Here is an 18,050-nt window from a genome sequence, read left to right on the forward strand (position 1 = left end):
TACGTGCAAACATATGATATTTGTCCTTCTCTGCCTGGCAAGTCTATTCTTTAATCCCCATCAACCTATTTCCGCCATCGCCCCACCCACCTTCTTTCTAGTAATCATCAGTTCTCTATAGCTAAGAGTCCATTTCTTGGTTTGTCTCTTTTTTCCTTTTTTCATTTGCTTTGTTTCCTAAAGTCCACGTGAGTGAAATCATGTAGTATTTGTCTTTCTCTGACTGACTTATTTTGCTTTGCATAATATTCTGTAACTCCATCTAGTTCATTGCATTTGTATTTTTGTCTTGAGCAAGTTACTTATCTCTCTAACCTTTAGTTTCCCTATCTAAAACAGGTAATAGATATGAAAATTAAATGAGATAATGCACATAAAACTCTTAGTTTCAGTACAAAAATGTTAACTCTGAGTGTAAGGTATACTAGGTGCTAAATATAAAGTTGAATAAAAGATAGATGCACACTTTCAGAGTTTTCTCTGTGTTTTTCCATTCTTAATATTTACCTCCTCAAATGGCAAACATAAAAAGTAGTATGAAATTATATTAAACAAGTAAAAGCAAATCCATTGTCGTCTTGTCACATTTTTCTTTCTCTGTATATCCTTGAACTTATTAACAATTTTCCATTTTTCTCAACCTTCCTAACTTGAATAAGCTTTGCTTTCTTCCTTTTTCTCTTCCCTCCATGTATATAGTACATTTTATCTATTTAACCTCAGAACTCTGTTTCAAGATCATTCCTTTCCCCCACCCAACCCTGCCGTTGCCACTGCCTAGTTAGAACCCTCTCATCTCTCTTCGGTACAGATGTTAATGGGTTATTTAAAATTTTAGTTGTGGAAGCAACTTTTTTTCTCCCTGAGCAAGTAAATCATTTTCATATTTCTGTTGCTTCCATTTTCTCCAGTTTTATTTTTTCCTTCACCACTAATCCCATCTACCCAACCTTATTCTTTCCATAACTTTTAAAAACCAGGTAGGGTAGATCAAATTCACCAAAACTGAAGAACAAGTCACAAAGATTTTGTTATTGTCACCAAATGTTTTCACAGAAGAAGTGAAATCCTTGGTATTTTGAACTTGAGACCTGTTTTATCATCCTTACAAGTCTCTTTAGATGAAATGGCCTCTAGGTAAAAAAATAAATATACATAATAGATCTGGAAAATATTGAAAGTACCCACTTCTCTTAAACTAAAATCTACTCACTTACGAGAAGCAGAGTATTTTTTGGTTTTTTTTTCAGCAGTCAGTCTGAGCAGTAGCAGTGTATAAAATAGACTACTTTTAAAAATAAGTTTTTCCAAAACATCAAAAAATAAGTGTACTTAACCAACTCCATTAGGTGCCGCAACATAGCATGTAGCTAACTGGAATAATAATGCTTGCAGTAATAAGATGTTTTATGAATCCAAGAAATTCAGATAAAGAAGTCAGAAGAACTGCCTTTATAGAAGAAGAAGAAGGGCTCTGTAATCATCTGGCATCTTCTTCATACACCTGTGCTTACAGGTGTATGCAATAGGAACTCCAACAGTCTTCCAAATTCTTCTCTTAAGATCAAGGCCAACTGTGGCCACATTGTAATGCCTATTCTGGTTGTTCTTGGTATTAAAGGCAGTCAGCTGCATGGGTTCTGATGTATGTATATGGGAATCCTTCAAATCTCCTATCGCTGATAATTCTTAGAGCCACTTGATATATTTCTGCCCCAGTTTTTCAAATTTAGACAGTGCATAGTTTTCAGGAAGATGCACTGGTCTTTCCGATAACTGCTCTGAAGAGAGTTTAACTTAACTGAAGAATTGATGAAGTTGCTATCAACAAAGATAATTTAACCTATTATGTTATGTTAGAAGACTAATGAGCAGGAAGGTGTTGGGAGACTTCTGTTTGCTTAGGTGCCCTAGGATCTTTCTGGACTTTGTTTTTGTGTTTTGTTTTTTAAGAATTAGTCTACCTTTATAGTCTCTAATATCTGAGATTAAATATTTGCCTCACTGTAGCATAATGCATTGTTTTCCTTTGCTTCCCCCATGCTCATGTCTTATCCCTGCCCTTTGTTCCAGAATTGCCTGCCATGAGGCACTTTTCTACCAAGAAAACACATTTTTGTAGGTTGGTGAAAAGGTCCATTTGGCTCTTCTATTAAATTAACCAATAAGTAATCATTAAATGAAGTGGTTTTCTCAGAAATTTCAACCCTATTTGTATAAAGAAAAACACATGGATAATATATACATTATCTTTTTCTCTTGACAAGTTTGAGAGCTACTCTAGAAGTCTGCTACAATAGCAGATCACAAGCAGATTACCAGATGTTGAAATTTATATTATAGAATGTATTTTGATAGGGCCTTAAAGGAACATAATAAAAAGAATGCTTTTGCAAACGTTTGAACTAATTCTTTTGACATCAGCCATTTAAACTCCAGTATTAAAAATGAGACATTTCTGTGACATTCTTGTATTTGTTAACTAAGTGAAAACTAAAGCCATTCAGCCTCATCATTTTAAGAAAGCAGCTATGGAAGTATGGTAAAATATTAGCAAACCAGTTCTAAAAATAGATCTTGTGATCTGCTTATGATTCATTGTTATAGGATGGACTTATAGAGCAGCGCTTTATAGGTCACATCAGCAGATTAGTATGATCCTACTACTCGGATACTTCGAGTAAGACTTCAGGTGTTAAATAATACAATCTGGACAGGCTGCACATCCCCCGATTCAGAGCGACTATAACCAATGATATAAAACCCAAATTTAGAGGTTTATATGATCTTTCACTCTGCTTTTTGGCTTTTATAAATAAGAAAATAATCAGTAATTTAGAGCTTCTGATTTGGAGCATTGTTGTATCTGTTGCTCTCAAAGTTTTTGTTCTCAGATTACAACTATAATATTTTTTCTCTCTCTCTCTCTTTTTTTTTTCTCCATACAATTTCTCCACTGAAGTAAATCTTCAAGTTTGTTTTCTCTTGTACCGTAACCAAACATTTTTCTATGGTGATCACTATGAAAGTCCTAAGAGGAGCCACAAAGACGATGTTTCTGAGTTGTATGCACATTGTCAATGCAGTTTTACCAGTGCAAATGTGTGACTGCAGTGAGCACGTTTTTTCCCCTAGTTTCTGATGCTTATCTTCTCCACATTAATCTCATCCCTGTTAATATTTCATTCTTCCATTAAACTGAGTCACCTTCTTCTTAAGTTTACAGGACGAATTTGTCATTACTGAGGGCTTACTTCCTGTGAGGACCAAGTCATTAATTAAAATTAAGTGGAAAAAGGAAGCTGTTTTCATTTTCTTTCTCAGCATTAAAACTGTTTAAGGACAATATAGGTTAGAGGGATAGAGAAGTAGTAACAAAATGACCTGGGGGGGATCTTGTTCAAAACATGTATCCACACATGTCCTCACACTGCTCACCCTGCCCCCACTCTCATGATATTCTCCATCATTGTCTTATACTTAAGTGGTACTGCCTCTCTCATCCCAGTTTCTATCAGCTTCTTTCCTAAGTCATATCAAATAAATACACAGTTTCAGTAAAAACTATGTTTGCTTTACAAAAGTAGATTCAAATAGGAACTCTAATAGCCCTTTTCCTTCTTGTATAGAAATTCTATAGGTACCACTGTACCATCCTTTCTCCATCTGAGAAACTGAATAGATTTTTATTTTTTGTACTTTATATCACGAAGAAACCGTTCTTCTGATTAAAGATTCAAATGTGTGGTCCTTGTTCAATTTTTTCATTCCTTTAGGTATGATCCTGATATTCTGCTTGGATATGAAATTCAGATGCATTCCTGGGGTTACCTCTTACAAAGGGCTGCTGCCTTACGTGTTGATTTATGTCAGATGATCTCTCGGGTGCCAGGTACGAAGCATTGTGAATATTTTATAGTTCAACTGCCGAGTAAATTACAAAGTAAATAAAGACAAGGTGTTAAAAACTACTGTTGTTGTAGCCTAATTTTAATACTAAATTGTGTAAGGTCTAGATGTATCCTAACTCCATTATGGACAAATTCAAAAATCAAGAAAAAAAAAAAAGAAAAAACACCCCCATCTTGCTGTTATATATGCTGTTAATATATTTGTTGTATTTTTTCTTTCAGTCATTTTTCATATACATATGTAAGCCTCTTTTATATAACTTTAATCATACATATATCCCATTTTTATTCTTTCATCTAGCATCCTATTGTAAGTATTTTTCTGTATTATGAGATGATCTTCATAATCATTATGAGTACACAACATTTCTTTGGTTGATGTAGCATAATTTTACTTTGGTTCTGTGTTTTATGGTTTTTGGTTGGAACACTAACTGTTGATATTTATTTGGGTATCAGGCTATAAAAACTGTCATGAATTTTGAAGGCTATTTCCCACAGGTCTGATTCTGTTCAAAGGAAGAAGGCAATAGTAACATTCATACCAAAATTAAAGTTGATAAAGCATCTTTCAGAATTTTTTTTTCTTTATAACTATAGAATTTTTAATAACTTGGTTTTAAATCCACAAGTCTTAATAGGACAACAGAGCATATACTTTGGATGTACTGGTGAAAATTAATCAAGAGAACTCCTGAGAGAGGTTATGACTTCAGTACACTGTCTTAAGTGTTAGTAATCTTAAAGGGAAAGGCTGAAGCTAGAAGATTCAAAGACCATAAATATTTTGAAGTATGCAAAAACCTTGGAAAAAAAGGTAGTGATAATTTTAGTTTTTTATTGCATAAACTTTTTGTAGCTTCTTTGTCCCTTGCGTGCTAGAAATAGTGTGATATATTTCAATTTTCTGAACATTTAATTTGGGATAGGTTTCTGAATATTCAGGAGAGGCAGCATGAATGTTCAGGTGTACTTATTAGTTTAATTAGCTGTAACAGATAAGGTATATGACTTAAGATCAGAAGAGTAAATGAAAGCGCTTGTCCATTTATTTATTTATTATTGTTTATTTATTTAAGTAGGCTCTGCACCCAGTGTGGGGCTTGAACTCACAACCTTGAGATCAATAGCCGCATGGTCTACTGACTGAGCCAGCCAGGAGCCCCAAGCTCTTATGCTTTTAGAACACTGAAGAAACCATTTTTTTTTTTCTTAAATAGTTTATTGTCGAGTTGGTTTCCATATAACACCCAGTTCTCATCCCAACAAGTGCCCTCCCCCATGCCTATCACCCCCCCTTCCCCTCTCCCCCACTTCCATCAGCCCTCAGTTTGTTCTCAGCATTCAAGAGTCTCTCATGATTTGCTTCACTCCCTCTTCCCCAACTATTTTTTCCCCTTCTTCTCCCCCATGGTCCTCCATTAAGTTCTTCCTAATCCACCTGTACATGAAAACATATGGTATCTGTCCTTCTCTGCCTGACTTATTTCGCTCAGCATAACACCCTCTAGGTCCATTCATGTTGCTACACATGGCCAGATTTCATTCTTTCTCATTGCCATGGAGTATTCCATTGTATAAATGTATCACATCTTCTTGATCCATTCATCAGTTAATGGACACTTAGGTTCTTTCCATGTTTTGGCTATTGTTGAGAGTGCTGCTATGAACATTGGGGTACATGTGCCTCCTATGCATCAGCACTCCTGTATCCCTTGGGTAAATTCCTAGCAGTGCTACTACTGGGTCATAGGGGAGTTCTATTGTTAATTTTTTGAGGAACCACCACACTGTTTTCCAGAGGGGCTGTACCAGTTTACATTCCCACCAACAGTGTAGGAGGGTGCCCGTTTCTCCACATCCTAGCCAGCATCTAGAGTCCTCTGATTTGCTCATATTAGCCACTCTGACTGGCGTGAGGTGGTATCTCAGTGTGGTTTTGATTTGTATTTCCCTAATGATGAGGATGCTGAGCATCGTTTCATGTGTCTGTTGGCCATCTGGATGTCCTTTTTGGAGAAGTTGTCTGTTCATGTCTTCTGCCCATTTCTTCACTGGATTGTTTGTTTTTCGGGTGTGGAGTTTAATGAGTTCCTTATAGATTTTGGATACTAGCCCTTTATCTGATATGTCATTTGCAACTATCTTTTCCTAGTCCATCAGTTGCCTGTTAGTTTTATTGATTGTTTCCTTTGCTGTGCAGAAACCATTTTTATGAGGCAAGGTGGTCCAATAGAAAGGGGATAGTTAGGAAGTCAATAAAGAGCACAGGTTCTGGAGGAGAGCCGCCTGGGTGCAAATCCAGGTGGTCTGCTAACTAGCTATGTGATGTCAGACAGGTTACTTAACATATTTATACTTCAGTTTGTTCTTCTGTAAAATGAGAGTGATAATAGAACTTATCTCATAGAGCAATTGTGAAGTGCTTAGAACAGTGCCTAAGACCACAGTAAACATTATAGAAGTGTTAAATGAAAAAAACTTTTGAACATCATCTCTTTAAAGAATAGGGATGAATGTGTGCACATGGTCTCTCTGGAATCCGGTAAACCTGGTTTGTAGTATTGGTTCTATTTCTATATGACCTGGGACAAAATATAACATTTCTGAGTAGAATTTACTACAATGCAAAGTGAAAATTATACTAACATAATAAAGTGGCTAGGTTAAAGTAAAAGAGATGATAAAGTTATTAGAACATAATAGACATTCAATATATGGTAAATATATTTATTATTCCAGATCCTCTAATCAACATTTCTATATACCCAGTGTTATTTAAGAGAAACACATTTGAAATTGCATTCTAGGTAAAGTCATCACCTAAGAAACTAGAATCAGAACTCTACTCTTGATCTAGTTGTCCATGCAAAGTTAGGAGAATTTCATTCTGAATATGAGTATCATTAATTGATGTCAGCAAATTTTCAGAGAGTTCTTTAGGTTAAAAACTCTACCGTGTTTTCCAGGAAATGACCAGTGTAACTATAAACATAATTCATCCTAATACCAAAGAAATGCTTTAATGTTAGGTGTTCATTAAAATGGCACCAGAAATGAACCAAATTTAAAGTGAAAAGGGATTATTATTTTTAAAATATGTGTGTATACACATTTTCATTATTTAAAAATAGATAATTTTCAGTTATATTTCAGAAAATTCTTTAATAACTTAGAATCTTTTTTTTTTTTTTTTTTTTTTTTAGTTTCATTTATTAGAGCATGAGCAGAGGAGGGCAGAGAAAGGGAGAGACCGAATCCTAAGAGGGAGAGATTCTCCCAAGAGAATCCACTGATGGCACAGAGCCCAGTGCGGGGCTTGAACTCACAAACCATGAGATAGATTGTGACCTGATCTAAAATCAGGAATCAGACACTCAACCAACTAAGCCACCCAGGCATCCCACTTTCATAACTTAGAGGAAAGAAAATTATTTTATTAATCAAAATAGAGATCTTCAATCTCTAAGTCTAATACAAAATAGTGAATTATGTTTCTTCTTTAATCCTTCATTTTTATCCTCATTTTATTTGGCATAATTTGCTTGGAAATTTAGTTTCTGTGAGTCCTGATGAAGTCTGTATTCATTTCTGTAGATGACAAAATTGAGAACAGGTTTGCAGCTGAAAGAGATGAGTATGGATCAGAAACAATGAGTGAGATAAATATTGTTGGCCGAATTACACTAAATCTTTGGAGAATCATGAGAAATGAGGTAAGGTGCTTCATCTAAAATTTCATTGGAAATAAGAGATTAGGTCAATATAACTGTTTTAGTTACTGTAGAATATTTGTATAGCCTGCTATGTAATTTATGTTTTTTGAATTATTTTTATTATATTTAAGTAAAGTTACAAAAATAAATACTACCTTCTAAAATGCAAAGCTACAAGAGTATTTAATGTTATTGATGTGTTTTAATTATTTTCCATTTATGTCTAAGGTTGCAGTAGCTAGAAAAGTCTATAGCTATCATAAAGTATTATATGTGTCCAATGTTATATAGTTTCATCATTTTTTTCACTTAATGCCAGATGAGTTCAGCTTGGCCTTTCTGATTTATTAAGTAAGAAAAATTTAGTCTACACATAAGAAGGAATTAAGGATATTTAAAAACTGGATCAGACTAAGAAGGTAAAGACAGTACTTGGAAATACTTAATAGCATCTTCCAAGTGAGGCTTTGGGGTTCCAGATAAGGATTTTTGGTAGTATAAATTTTAACAAATTATCTCATTAGTTTGCAGTCACTCAGAAAAATAATTCTTTCACCAAAAATGTAAGATCATAGGATCTTAAAGTATGTTTGCATTCTTGAAGTTGCTTGATTCCTCCTATTAAAATGCAAAAGAGATACCTACCATAAAATGATTTATTCTAAAATTTTGGACTTTGGATAATATTACATAGAATGTTTATATTTAAAAGAAAGCTGTGTTCTTCAATCACTTCTCTTTGAAACTGCTTTCTCCTATACTTTTATCATACACTCATTATTAACTATGATCTTTCTGGCTCTTCTAGAGTTACATAAAACATTTGGCTTTCCAATTCTGCAATTCTTTTGGGCACCAAGACACAGTAATTCTTTCACATATGGAAATATGTTCTTTATATAAAATTCAGGTGTCCTTATTTTTCTTATTTCCTCTCTATACCGTGAGTCTAACGTTATTCTCACATTTCATCTCATTTGAAAATGTATAATATAATGTAACTGCTTGAGGATGATTTTATGTGATTGTTTTTTTATTAAAATATTATCAGAGCATAAGCATCCCTGATGACTTCAAAATAACTCCTAATGACACAGCATAGGATATGGAAGGTACAAGAGATTGTGGTGTATTTGATTTGTACGTTCCATTAAATAATTTAAACTGCGGTCACCGATATGGTCTGTGATGAACACATAAATTGAGTGTGTAAACAAAAAATTAAATTCTTGAATCTTAGTTTCATCCTTGAAGATCCAAAAGGCAGCTGTACAACTATTCACTATTAGCTTAAAATCACAAATTGGAAAGTAAATTTTTTTTAAATTTACAGCTTTCTTTAGTTCTTACAAATGCCTTCTCTAATTATAAGGCGAGTATATAGTGTATCTGATCTTTATTTGTAAATATGGGAACAAATCTGAGAAAGTATGAATTGGATAATTTACTTCCCCTTCCTAGATGGGCCAATTTGGTTATTTTTTTTTTTTTTTTTTTTTTTTTGGCTAACCCAAAGTATTCCTGATAATTTGGAAATTTCCAGGAAATCCTGAATGAACTTGTGAGAAGTACTATCTTCTATCTCAGATTGTTTTGGAACTTTAAGGGTTATGAATTTGGACCAAGCTGGCCCTGAAAATGGTCATATTGGAGATCCTAAAACTATTTTTTCTGGATTTAAACAGCTTCAGAAACTCCTTTTTTTTTTTTTTTTAATCTTTATTTCTTTCATCTGTATCTCCCTCATGACATTTAGCAGTTTCTAACTCTAATTAGTTTTAAATATGCTTTTTATTAAAAATAATTTGTATCCACTATTAGAACAAAATGAATGCAGACAAGCATGCAAAATGAAAGTAAAGTCCTTTTGTCTCTCTAGGACATCTCCTCAGCTGTGGCACTCCCCCGATAATAGTTTACAGTTGAATGAATATCTTTCTGTTTATGCCTAATTTGAGTTTTTAAAATTTTGTTTATTTTTTAATATACCAGTTTTCACTGCCCTGCTTAACTTCAACATAAAATTATTGCTAGGCTTTGAATCCTCAGTAACAAACACAGTGCCTCTTAAATAGTGCTCATTACATACTCGTTGATTGCTTGAATAAAAGCATAAATGACTCTTCCCCAGAAGATCATGTTTAGAGGCCTTCTGGATATCAACTTAATCTAGGCCTTTCAAGAATTTGCCACCAAATACTTATTATGTGCTATCTCTACTGCACAAGTTTGTTCCGGGGATTAGATCAATTAAGAGTATAGCTGCTTCCTCTATTTTAATAGGCAGAGAGCCAAGTTATATGGATGCAGATGTTGGTAGGTGGGTAGATATGGCTAGGAGAATGCGTGGAAGCTCTCTTCCGACTGCTTCAGTTTCTCAGTGAAATAACAGGCACTGTTCTCAGCTCAGAGTGAGCATAGTGGAGGGGCTTTCTGGATTTGAGGGGAGAAGAAGAGTATGAAATAGTTATCTAGGAGAATTTGAGAGTAGTTATTTGAGAAAATAAAGTATAAAACCTAGGTAGTATGGTCAGCCCATTTGAGGTTCACATCTGAAAAGTAAAATGATACCTTCCAACTATGTTCAGATTCACAGATAGAAGTGTAGATAAGAGAGGGTTAGATTTGACCACAACTCCCAAGCAAAGGGTTATGGCTTTGTGAAAAAGTAATTAATTGTAGAGCAGGTGAAGGGCAAAGAAGGAAATAGTGTGTGAAAGGTTGTGATTATGATTGTGCAATTTGAGTTAGATGGGAACTCAGGGTACTAGACGGAGTAAACTAGAAGGATGAGAGACGGTGGTCAGAGAATTGGATGTGGAGGGGGTAATTATTGGTAATAATAGAATTTGGAGTATGATCATGGGAGTGGATGGCTAAGGTGGGATGGAGGCAGTGACAGGTGAATTTGCCTTATACCTAGCTCTCTAGTAGCAGTGTGAAAGGGGACAAGAACGGAAGTAAGGAAATCAGGGAGAATATTATTGGGGTAGCTCAAATGAAAGTTGGCAATTGTGTAAGGATTTAAAAGCAAATTTAGAGGATAAATCCACAAGAATTAGATGTACAAAAAGATGAAGAGGAGGAGGTGTCAAGAATGAGGATCAGGGTTCTGGCATAGATCACATTTAGATGGGAAAATGATGATATAGGAATATAGAGCATGAGGTATCTGTCAGATAACTAGGTGAAGATATGCAGCAGGCATATAAATAAGTCCCTAATTGAGGGTAGAAGTCTAGATAAGAGATCTGGCCTTGGAAGTCACATCAGAGTAGATGAGCTCACCAAGAAGCAAATGCAGAGACTGATCAAGATTGAGTCAGGGACATTTTTGTGAATGAAACATTTTGAGTAGTAGACAGAGGCTCCTAAGAAATTAGCTCCTAAGAAATAGTCATAAGTTGAAGAACCAGGAGAGAACACTCCCAGCAGAGCCACTAGGAAAGTCTGATGTTTCCACACAAGCATGTAAGCTTCCTATTATCTCAATTTGGCAACATCGGAATCTGTTTCTGATGTTTCCTAGTAAAATTTCAGTCTGTCAATAAGCATGTTCGGTGCTTTAAAAATTTTTTTAACATTTCATTTATTTTTGAGAGACAGAGACAGAGCACAAGCAGGGGAGGGGCAGAGAGAGGGAGACACAGAATCCGAAGCAGGCTCCAGGCTCTGAGCTTTCAGCACAGAGCCCACTGTGGGGCTCAAACTCACGAACTGTGAGATCATGACCTGAACCAAAGTTAGACACTTAACCAACTAAGCCACCCAGGCGTGCCCCGCATGTCAGGTGCTTTTAAATAAAGACATTATGATGGGCAATGAAGATTATGTAGAAGTAGAATAATATACTTGCTTCCATTCATATATTGTTTTATTATTTATAAGGCATTTTTACAGACTTGTCACTTTTAAATTTTGCTACAAACTTGTGGCATAAATAAGACAAAGTAGTGAGGTACTATTCCAAATAGAGAAAACTGAAGTTCACAGAAGTTAAGTGACTTGTCGAAAGGCCCATACCTAGTAAGGGGTCAAGACTCAGTCTCATTGTAGGCATGCTGTTGGTCTTCAGAGAGCTTAGTATATTTTACTTTCAGTATATAAATATGTATGAAATATAAGCTCTCTGAAGACAGCCTTCCAGTATCCTAGAAATTTCTTATATCTACATATGGGTAGTGGTTACATGGTAGTGTGTGTGTGTATATATATATACACACATACACACACGCACACACACATATATACATTCATGAATTGTTCACTTCAAATTTTTGTACATTTCTTTATATAAAGTATGTGTCAGCCAAAAAACTTTTCATTTGGAGACTCAGGAAATGAGGAGCCACATTTAGTGGAGGAGGATGGAGGATATAGGGCACAGTTGCTTTACTTATCATCTCCTGCCATTTTTCTTTGATTTTATCTTTATTTCCTCTGTTCCCCTGCACTAATTCTCTTCCTCTCTCAGCTCTGAGTAAGTTTACTTCTAAAGTGATTGACCATTGTGTTATGCACATTGACTCTGTGAATGGAGAAGTGTTAACCACCTCTGTCAGACCATTATTTATCAGTAAATAAATGGACAAGCAATGTAACATGTTCTTTATTTACATCAATTCTTACTTTGGTCTACATATTACATTTATCCAATGTTGAACTTAGATTTCTCCTGAAAACAAGTGACAAACTCCTACTTCATATTTCTGAATTCGTATTTCAACTTCTAGATTGGAACGTTCTGAAGATAGATCATCTTAATATTAAAGTTCGTGTTTCCTTCCTTTAGTTTTAATCACAGCTGAGATTATATAGCTAAGCATATTTATGCTCCTGTGACACCAGGAAGACTCAAAGTAGAGTGGATGTCATAAGGTTATATTTGTTTAGTCTTAATTCAATTTGTGAAATTGTTCTATTTGAAATAAAATCAATCCAGAACATAGATCTGCCATCTGCCTCGGATGTTGGGGACCAGTTTCATAAGATTTTTAAGTTTTCTTTACGTCACAAAATGCTGTAGTTAATCCTTATAGGTCACCCTACATGGCAAGCTTCAAAATGTTCCCTAATGAGAGAGGTACAGGACAATGGGAACTTTTCTGAAGAGATTTCTTTCTTTTTTTTTTTTCCCCTGATTGCTTGTGTTAATGAGGATATATACTCCAGCAGAAGTTTAGATTTGGTCTAAAGTGCTATATGTGTATTAGGCAATCGTGTAACTACCTGAAATCAGACGTTTGGTTACATTTTCTATAACACTAAATGGAAATTTTTTTAAAAAAACAACCAAATGAAAATATTCATTAGAAAGTAGAAGAGTCACTCAAATATGGGGATTTAATAATAAAAGGAGTTACTCATTTATTTTTGAGAGGAGTATTCCAGGTCATTACTTATTGTTGAAAAAAATGATGATTTACTTCCAAGATAATGGATTAGTACCTGCTTTATACTGGTGACTCTAGGGTGAGCTTATTCCAAAGTTAAAAACTGTGTGTACGTGTGTGTGCGCTTGCAAGTATACTAATTCCAGTGCTACTAAAGTAAGACCAAAGATCTTTTGTATTCTTTTGGATATGAGCTTTTAAAATTTAGTTCCTGGGTTGTAGAAGTGGAAAAGAAAAAAATTGAAAATTATAATACACAAATGTGAAGTGCTTCTGAACTATTCCTCAGAATCCCAAGCTGACCTGAGAATGAGGACTGCTGATTCCTCAGTTCTCACTTTGCATTGAAATACCTGCCATCGTCTAGATTGGTTCTGTCCTGTAGGTATTTTTTTTATTTTTTAATGTTTTGTTTTATTTTATTTTTGAGAGAGGGCCAGACAGAGTGCAAGCGGGGGAAGGGTAGAAAGAGAGGGAGACGCAGAATCTGAAGCAGGCTTCAGGCTCTGAGCTGTCAGCACAGAGCCTGATGTGGGGCTCAAACTCACCAACCGCAAGATCATTACCTGATCCAAAGTTGGACCTTAACCAACTGAGCCACCCAGGCACCCCTGTCCTGTAGGTATTTTTGAGGTATCATCTAGGTAGAGGTATGTTCCATGAATTTGAACCTTTATTAAAAAGTATTCTTTTTGGGGCATCTGGGTGGTTCAGTCAGTTAAGTGCCCGACTTCAGCTCAGGTCATGATCTCGCGGTTCGTGCGTTCGAGCCCTGCGTCAGGCTCTGTGCTGACAGCTAGCTCAGAGCCTGGAGCCTGTTTCGGATTCTGTGTCTCCCTCTCTGTTTGACCCTTCCCTGCTCAAGCTGTCTCTCTCTCAGAAATAAATAAAACATTAAAAAAATAATAAAACCTTAAGAAAAAGTGTTCTTTTCCCATTAACATACTTTTCCCTATATATTTTGAAGATAGGGAAACATTTCTGCCATTTCCTTTCATCTTTTGCAATGAAATTAACTGACTCCAGAACATCCATGTATTGGGTCTTAGTACCAGTGTAATTCTTGGAAGCAGAATGAATGCCTGCCCTTACCTAAACAATTCATTCATGAATCTGTGGAATTCTGTTAATCAGCATGTCATCGCAGACCAAAAAGTAGGTATGGAAAGACCAGAAAGTTAGTGTGCTTAAAATTGCTTTTGTAAGGGGCGCCTGGGTGGCTCAGTCGGTTAAGCGTCCGACTTCGGCTCAGGTCATGATCTCATGGTTCGTGGGTTCGAGCCCCGCCTCGGGCTCTGTGCTGACAGCTAGCTCAGAGCCTGGAGCTTGTTTCAGATTCTGTGTCTCCCTCTCTCTCTGACCCTCCCCTGCTCACACTGTCTCTCTCTCTCTCTCTCAGAAATAAATAAAACATTAAAAAAAATTTTTTAAAAAATGCTTTTGTAAGAGCTGCCTAGCTGGCTCAGTGGGAAGAGCTAGCAATTCTTAATCTTGGGGTCATGAGTTCAAGTGCCATGTTGGGTGTAGAGTGCTAAAAAAAAAACAAAAAAAATTTTAAATGCTTCTGTCAATACTGGGAATAGAATATAAAAAGAAGGGATAAAAACAGAGATCTCCTACGTATGTCATGACCAGGTTGAACTCATGAAGTTTGACTGTTTTCCAATTAAATGTTAATTAATTCTGGACAGAATATTTCTGTCTAGAAGGCTATATATATGTAGTTTTAAACTATTTATGATTCACTCATAACATCATTTTTACAGGTAGTTTTCATATCCAATGTGACAAGTTTCGAGTAATATTTTGGATCCTTTAGGAACAAATTTGCCCATAAATACAAACACTATTATAATGATGTCTTGGTTTTTTTGGTTTGCTTTTTTTTCTTAGGTGGCTCTAACTAACTACACCTTTGAAAATGTGAGCTTTCATGTTCTTCGTCAGCGTTTTCCCCTCTTTACCTTTCGAGTCTTATCAGATTGGTTTGATAACAAGACAGATCTGTACAGGTAATGTTTATAACTCTGAAGACGATAATATCTCTTTGTTAATAAAATCAATATTATTAGAGTATAATTTATATACAGTAAAATGGACACATTTAAATTTTATTGTGTGATGACTTTAAAAAACATATACACCCTATAACCACTACCCTAGTCTAGACAGTGAACATTTCGAACACCCAGAAAATTCTGTTGTGAATATTGTTGAGCTTTGCAGTCAACCTACCTATCCATTAATCACCCAGGTAAGTGCTAATTGAATTTCTGTTACTAAAGTCTGTCTTGTCAATTCTAGAATTTCATATAAATAGAATTATTTACATTCTACCACTTTTTGTCTGGCTTATTTCAAGAACTCAACATACTCTAATTTGAGATTCAGCCTTGTTCCTGTGTAAACTAGTAATTTGTTCATTTTTATTAATAAGTAATATTCCATTGTATGCATATACCACTATTTACCCAGTCACCTATTGATGGACAGTTGAGTTGTGTCTTATTTGAGGCTGTTATGAATAAAACTACATGCAAGTCTTTTTGTTAACATACATTTTCATGTCTCAAGGAGTGGTATTGTGGGGCCCCAGGGTTAGTATATTTAACATTTTAAGAAATTGCTAAATTGTTTTCTTTGTCAATTCCACTAGCAACAAATTCTCTCAGCCTTTATTTATCTGAAAATATATTTATCACATCCTTATTTTTGAAGGATATTTTCAGTGTCTAATTCTGGAGTTGAGTTTTTTTGGGTTTTTATTTTTCTTTCACCATTTTAAAGATTTCACTCTTTTTTTTCTGGCCTCCATTGTTTCTAATGAGAAATCAACAGTCATTCTCCTCATTTTTCCATTGTTTGCAAACAGAAGAGATTACTCAGCTCTCCTGGTCCAGAGTCAGGCTTTGGAAGTTTTTCTTCTCCTAAGGCTCAGGGATGAGTCTTTCTTAGCATTCCTGCACTTCCCACAGTGCAATGGACTTCTCCTTTGTACCATTGCCAGGTGTTGGCTCCAAGCAGACTCTCCCACAGGGGAAGATGGCTTTTGCTTCTACTTCTTCCTCAGCAGCACTTTTCTTTGCCTAGAATCTATGATGGGAGGGTTTCCTGGCTCTTTTCCAGTGGCAGGAAGCTGCTGCTTCTTACTTAGTACAAGGCACACAGTTGGAATAGTGGAGGTTGCCTACACTCCCCAACATTAGACATCTTTTGCATCTGTTCTTTCCCCAGAGATAGTGGACCTCTGCTTAAATCCTGAGGATTAGAGTTTCTTACCTGTCCCACAGCAGCTCAAGCTGTTGCTTCATATAAGAGATGAGTCAGAGGAAGATGCAAGATTTCATTCTTTTGTGCCCTGCCTGCCCCCAGTCTTCTGGGGGGCCCATGGAAAACTACTCTTCTGGTATCTGGGGTTCCTCGTGATTCTAAACTATCATGCTGGCCCATCCATGACCTTTAAGAATGTATTCAAATTTCATTCATAAATGCTTTTATGGCAGCTGCCTCTGCTGCCAGTGCTCTGCCAAAGAGGAAGTAAGTTACGTGTCCTCAGATGTGTCTGTCACCCTATGAAGTTTACCTGATTATCTTGTAACCTCAACTTTCTGATGGCCTCCAGAAAACATGATTTTGTATATTTTCCTGCTTTTTATTATTGTTAGACTGAAGTGATATACTTAGCAGCTTTATATATCTAAAACAGAAGTCTGTAATTTTTTTCCCGGCTGGTTTCAAGGTTTTTCTCTTTGCTTTTGGTTTTCAGTAATTTCACTATTACAGAATTTAAAAATTCTTCTTTTCTTTCTTGGTGTTTGCCGTGCTTCCGGGATCTTTAAGTTGATGTTTTTCATCAAATTTAGGAAATGTTTGGCTATTTCTTTAAATATTTTTTCTGTCCTAATCATACTCTCTTCTTTCTAAGACTCCAATTACATGTGTGTTAAACTATTTGACAGTGTCCCACAGAACTTTGAGGCACTGTACATTTTTCTTCTGTCTTTCTCTAATGACCTGTCTTTAGGTTCACTGACTTCCTTCTATCATCAGCAGTGTGCTGTTAAGGCCAGGCAGCACGTTTTGAATTTCAGTTATTGTAGCTTTAGTTCCCAAATTCTCATTTGTTTCTTTCTTTTCAGTTTCCATATTTTGTTTCCCTATTTATTTATTCATAAGACTTTATTTTTCTTTTAATTTTTTGAATAAGTTTTTCCTTAGATACCTGCATATATTTGTAATAGTTACTAAATACAACATCTGGCTCTCTCTGTATTACCTTCTGTTTAACTTCTTTTTCTCTTAACTGTGGGTCATATTTTTGTTTCTTTGCATAATTATGTAATGGGTATTGTTGGTGTTCTTTTGTACTGATTCTGGATATTTATTATCTTCCTGTGAAGCGTGTTTATTTTTGCTCTAGTTTGCTATTCAGTTTTTGGCTGGTCACCTTGAATCTATGCAAACCTGATTTTTATTTAAGGTGGTTTTCTGGAAAGCCAGGGTGTTTCCTACATCTCTCAAACTTGGCAGGACTCAGTCTCCAAACTTCATTTGCATATTGCTAGCGCTTAGTTTTAGGTTTATCTAGAGTTGGCCTTGCTCTAGGGCAAAGGCTTCTGAAGGCACAGTGTTTTGGGCTCTCAGCCGGATACCCAAATTGTTAATAAAGGGGTAATGAGGCTTCTCCTAGCCCTCCAACCCCAGCACTGTCTGAAGAGTTCTATTCCAAACCCAAGCCTACAGCAACACTCCTTAGTAAGCCTCATAGGGTTTCATCTCCCTCGTTTTCAGGGCAGCCGTGGGCCAGTCACTGACAGGAAACCTCTGCTCCTTGCACGTATACCCCGTCCTGTAAAATCCAGCTACAAACTGCCTGAACTCTAATCTCTGCCTCCTTGGCTTAGCAAGACGGCCACACTATACTTAGACTGTAGCATTCTGCAGTGTATTTTAGGAAATTGTCTCCTCATGGGCTGGGATTCACCTCATGGGTTTTTCTTCTCTCAAGAAGCACAGTCTTGCATTGCCTA

The 18,050-nt window shown here is 35.9% G+C and overlaps 1 protein-coding gene across 1 annotated transcript in view; it reads left to right on the forward strand.

The window, feature by feature from the left end:
- REV3L (REV3 like, DNA directed polymerase zeta catalytic subunit) overlaps nt 1–18,050 on the forward strand; it is a 180,687-nt gene that overhangs the window by 122,260 nt on the left and 40,377 nt on the right. The window contains exons 19-21 of the mRNA XM_039252205.1: nt 3,777–3,892; nt 7,509–7,627; nt 14,914–15,032. Of these exons, the coding sequence (XP_039108136.1) occupies nt 3,777–3,892; nt 7,509–7,627; nt 14,914–15,032 (354 nt within the window). The remainder of the gene's footprint in view (nt 1–3,776; nt 3,893–7,508; nt 7,628–14,913; nt 15,033–18,050) is intronic.

This window comes from Hyaena hyaena, unplaced genomic scaffold, assembly GCF_003009895.1.
Source record: "Hyaena hyaena isolate Hyena2069 unplaced genomic scaffold, ASM300989v1 scaffold_412, whole genome shotgun sequence".
In the NCBI taxonomy this organism is placed as follows: Eukaryota; Metazoa; Chordata; class Mammalia; order Carnivora; family Hyaenidae; genus Hyaena; species Hyaena hyaena.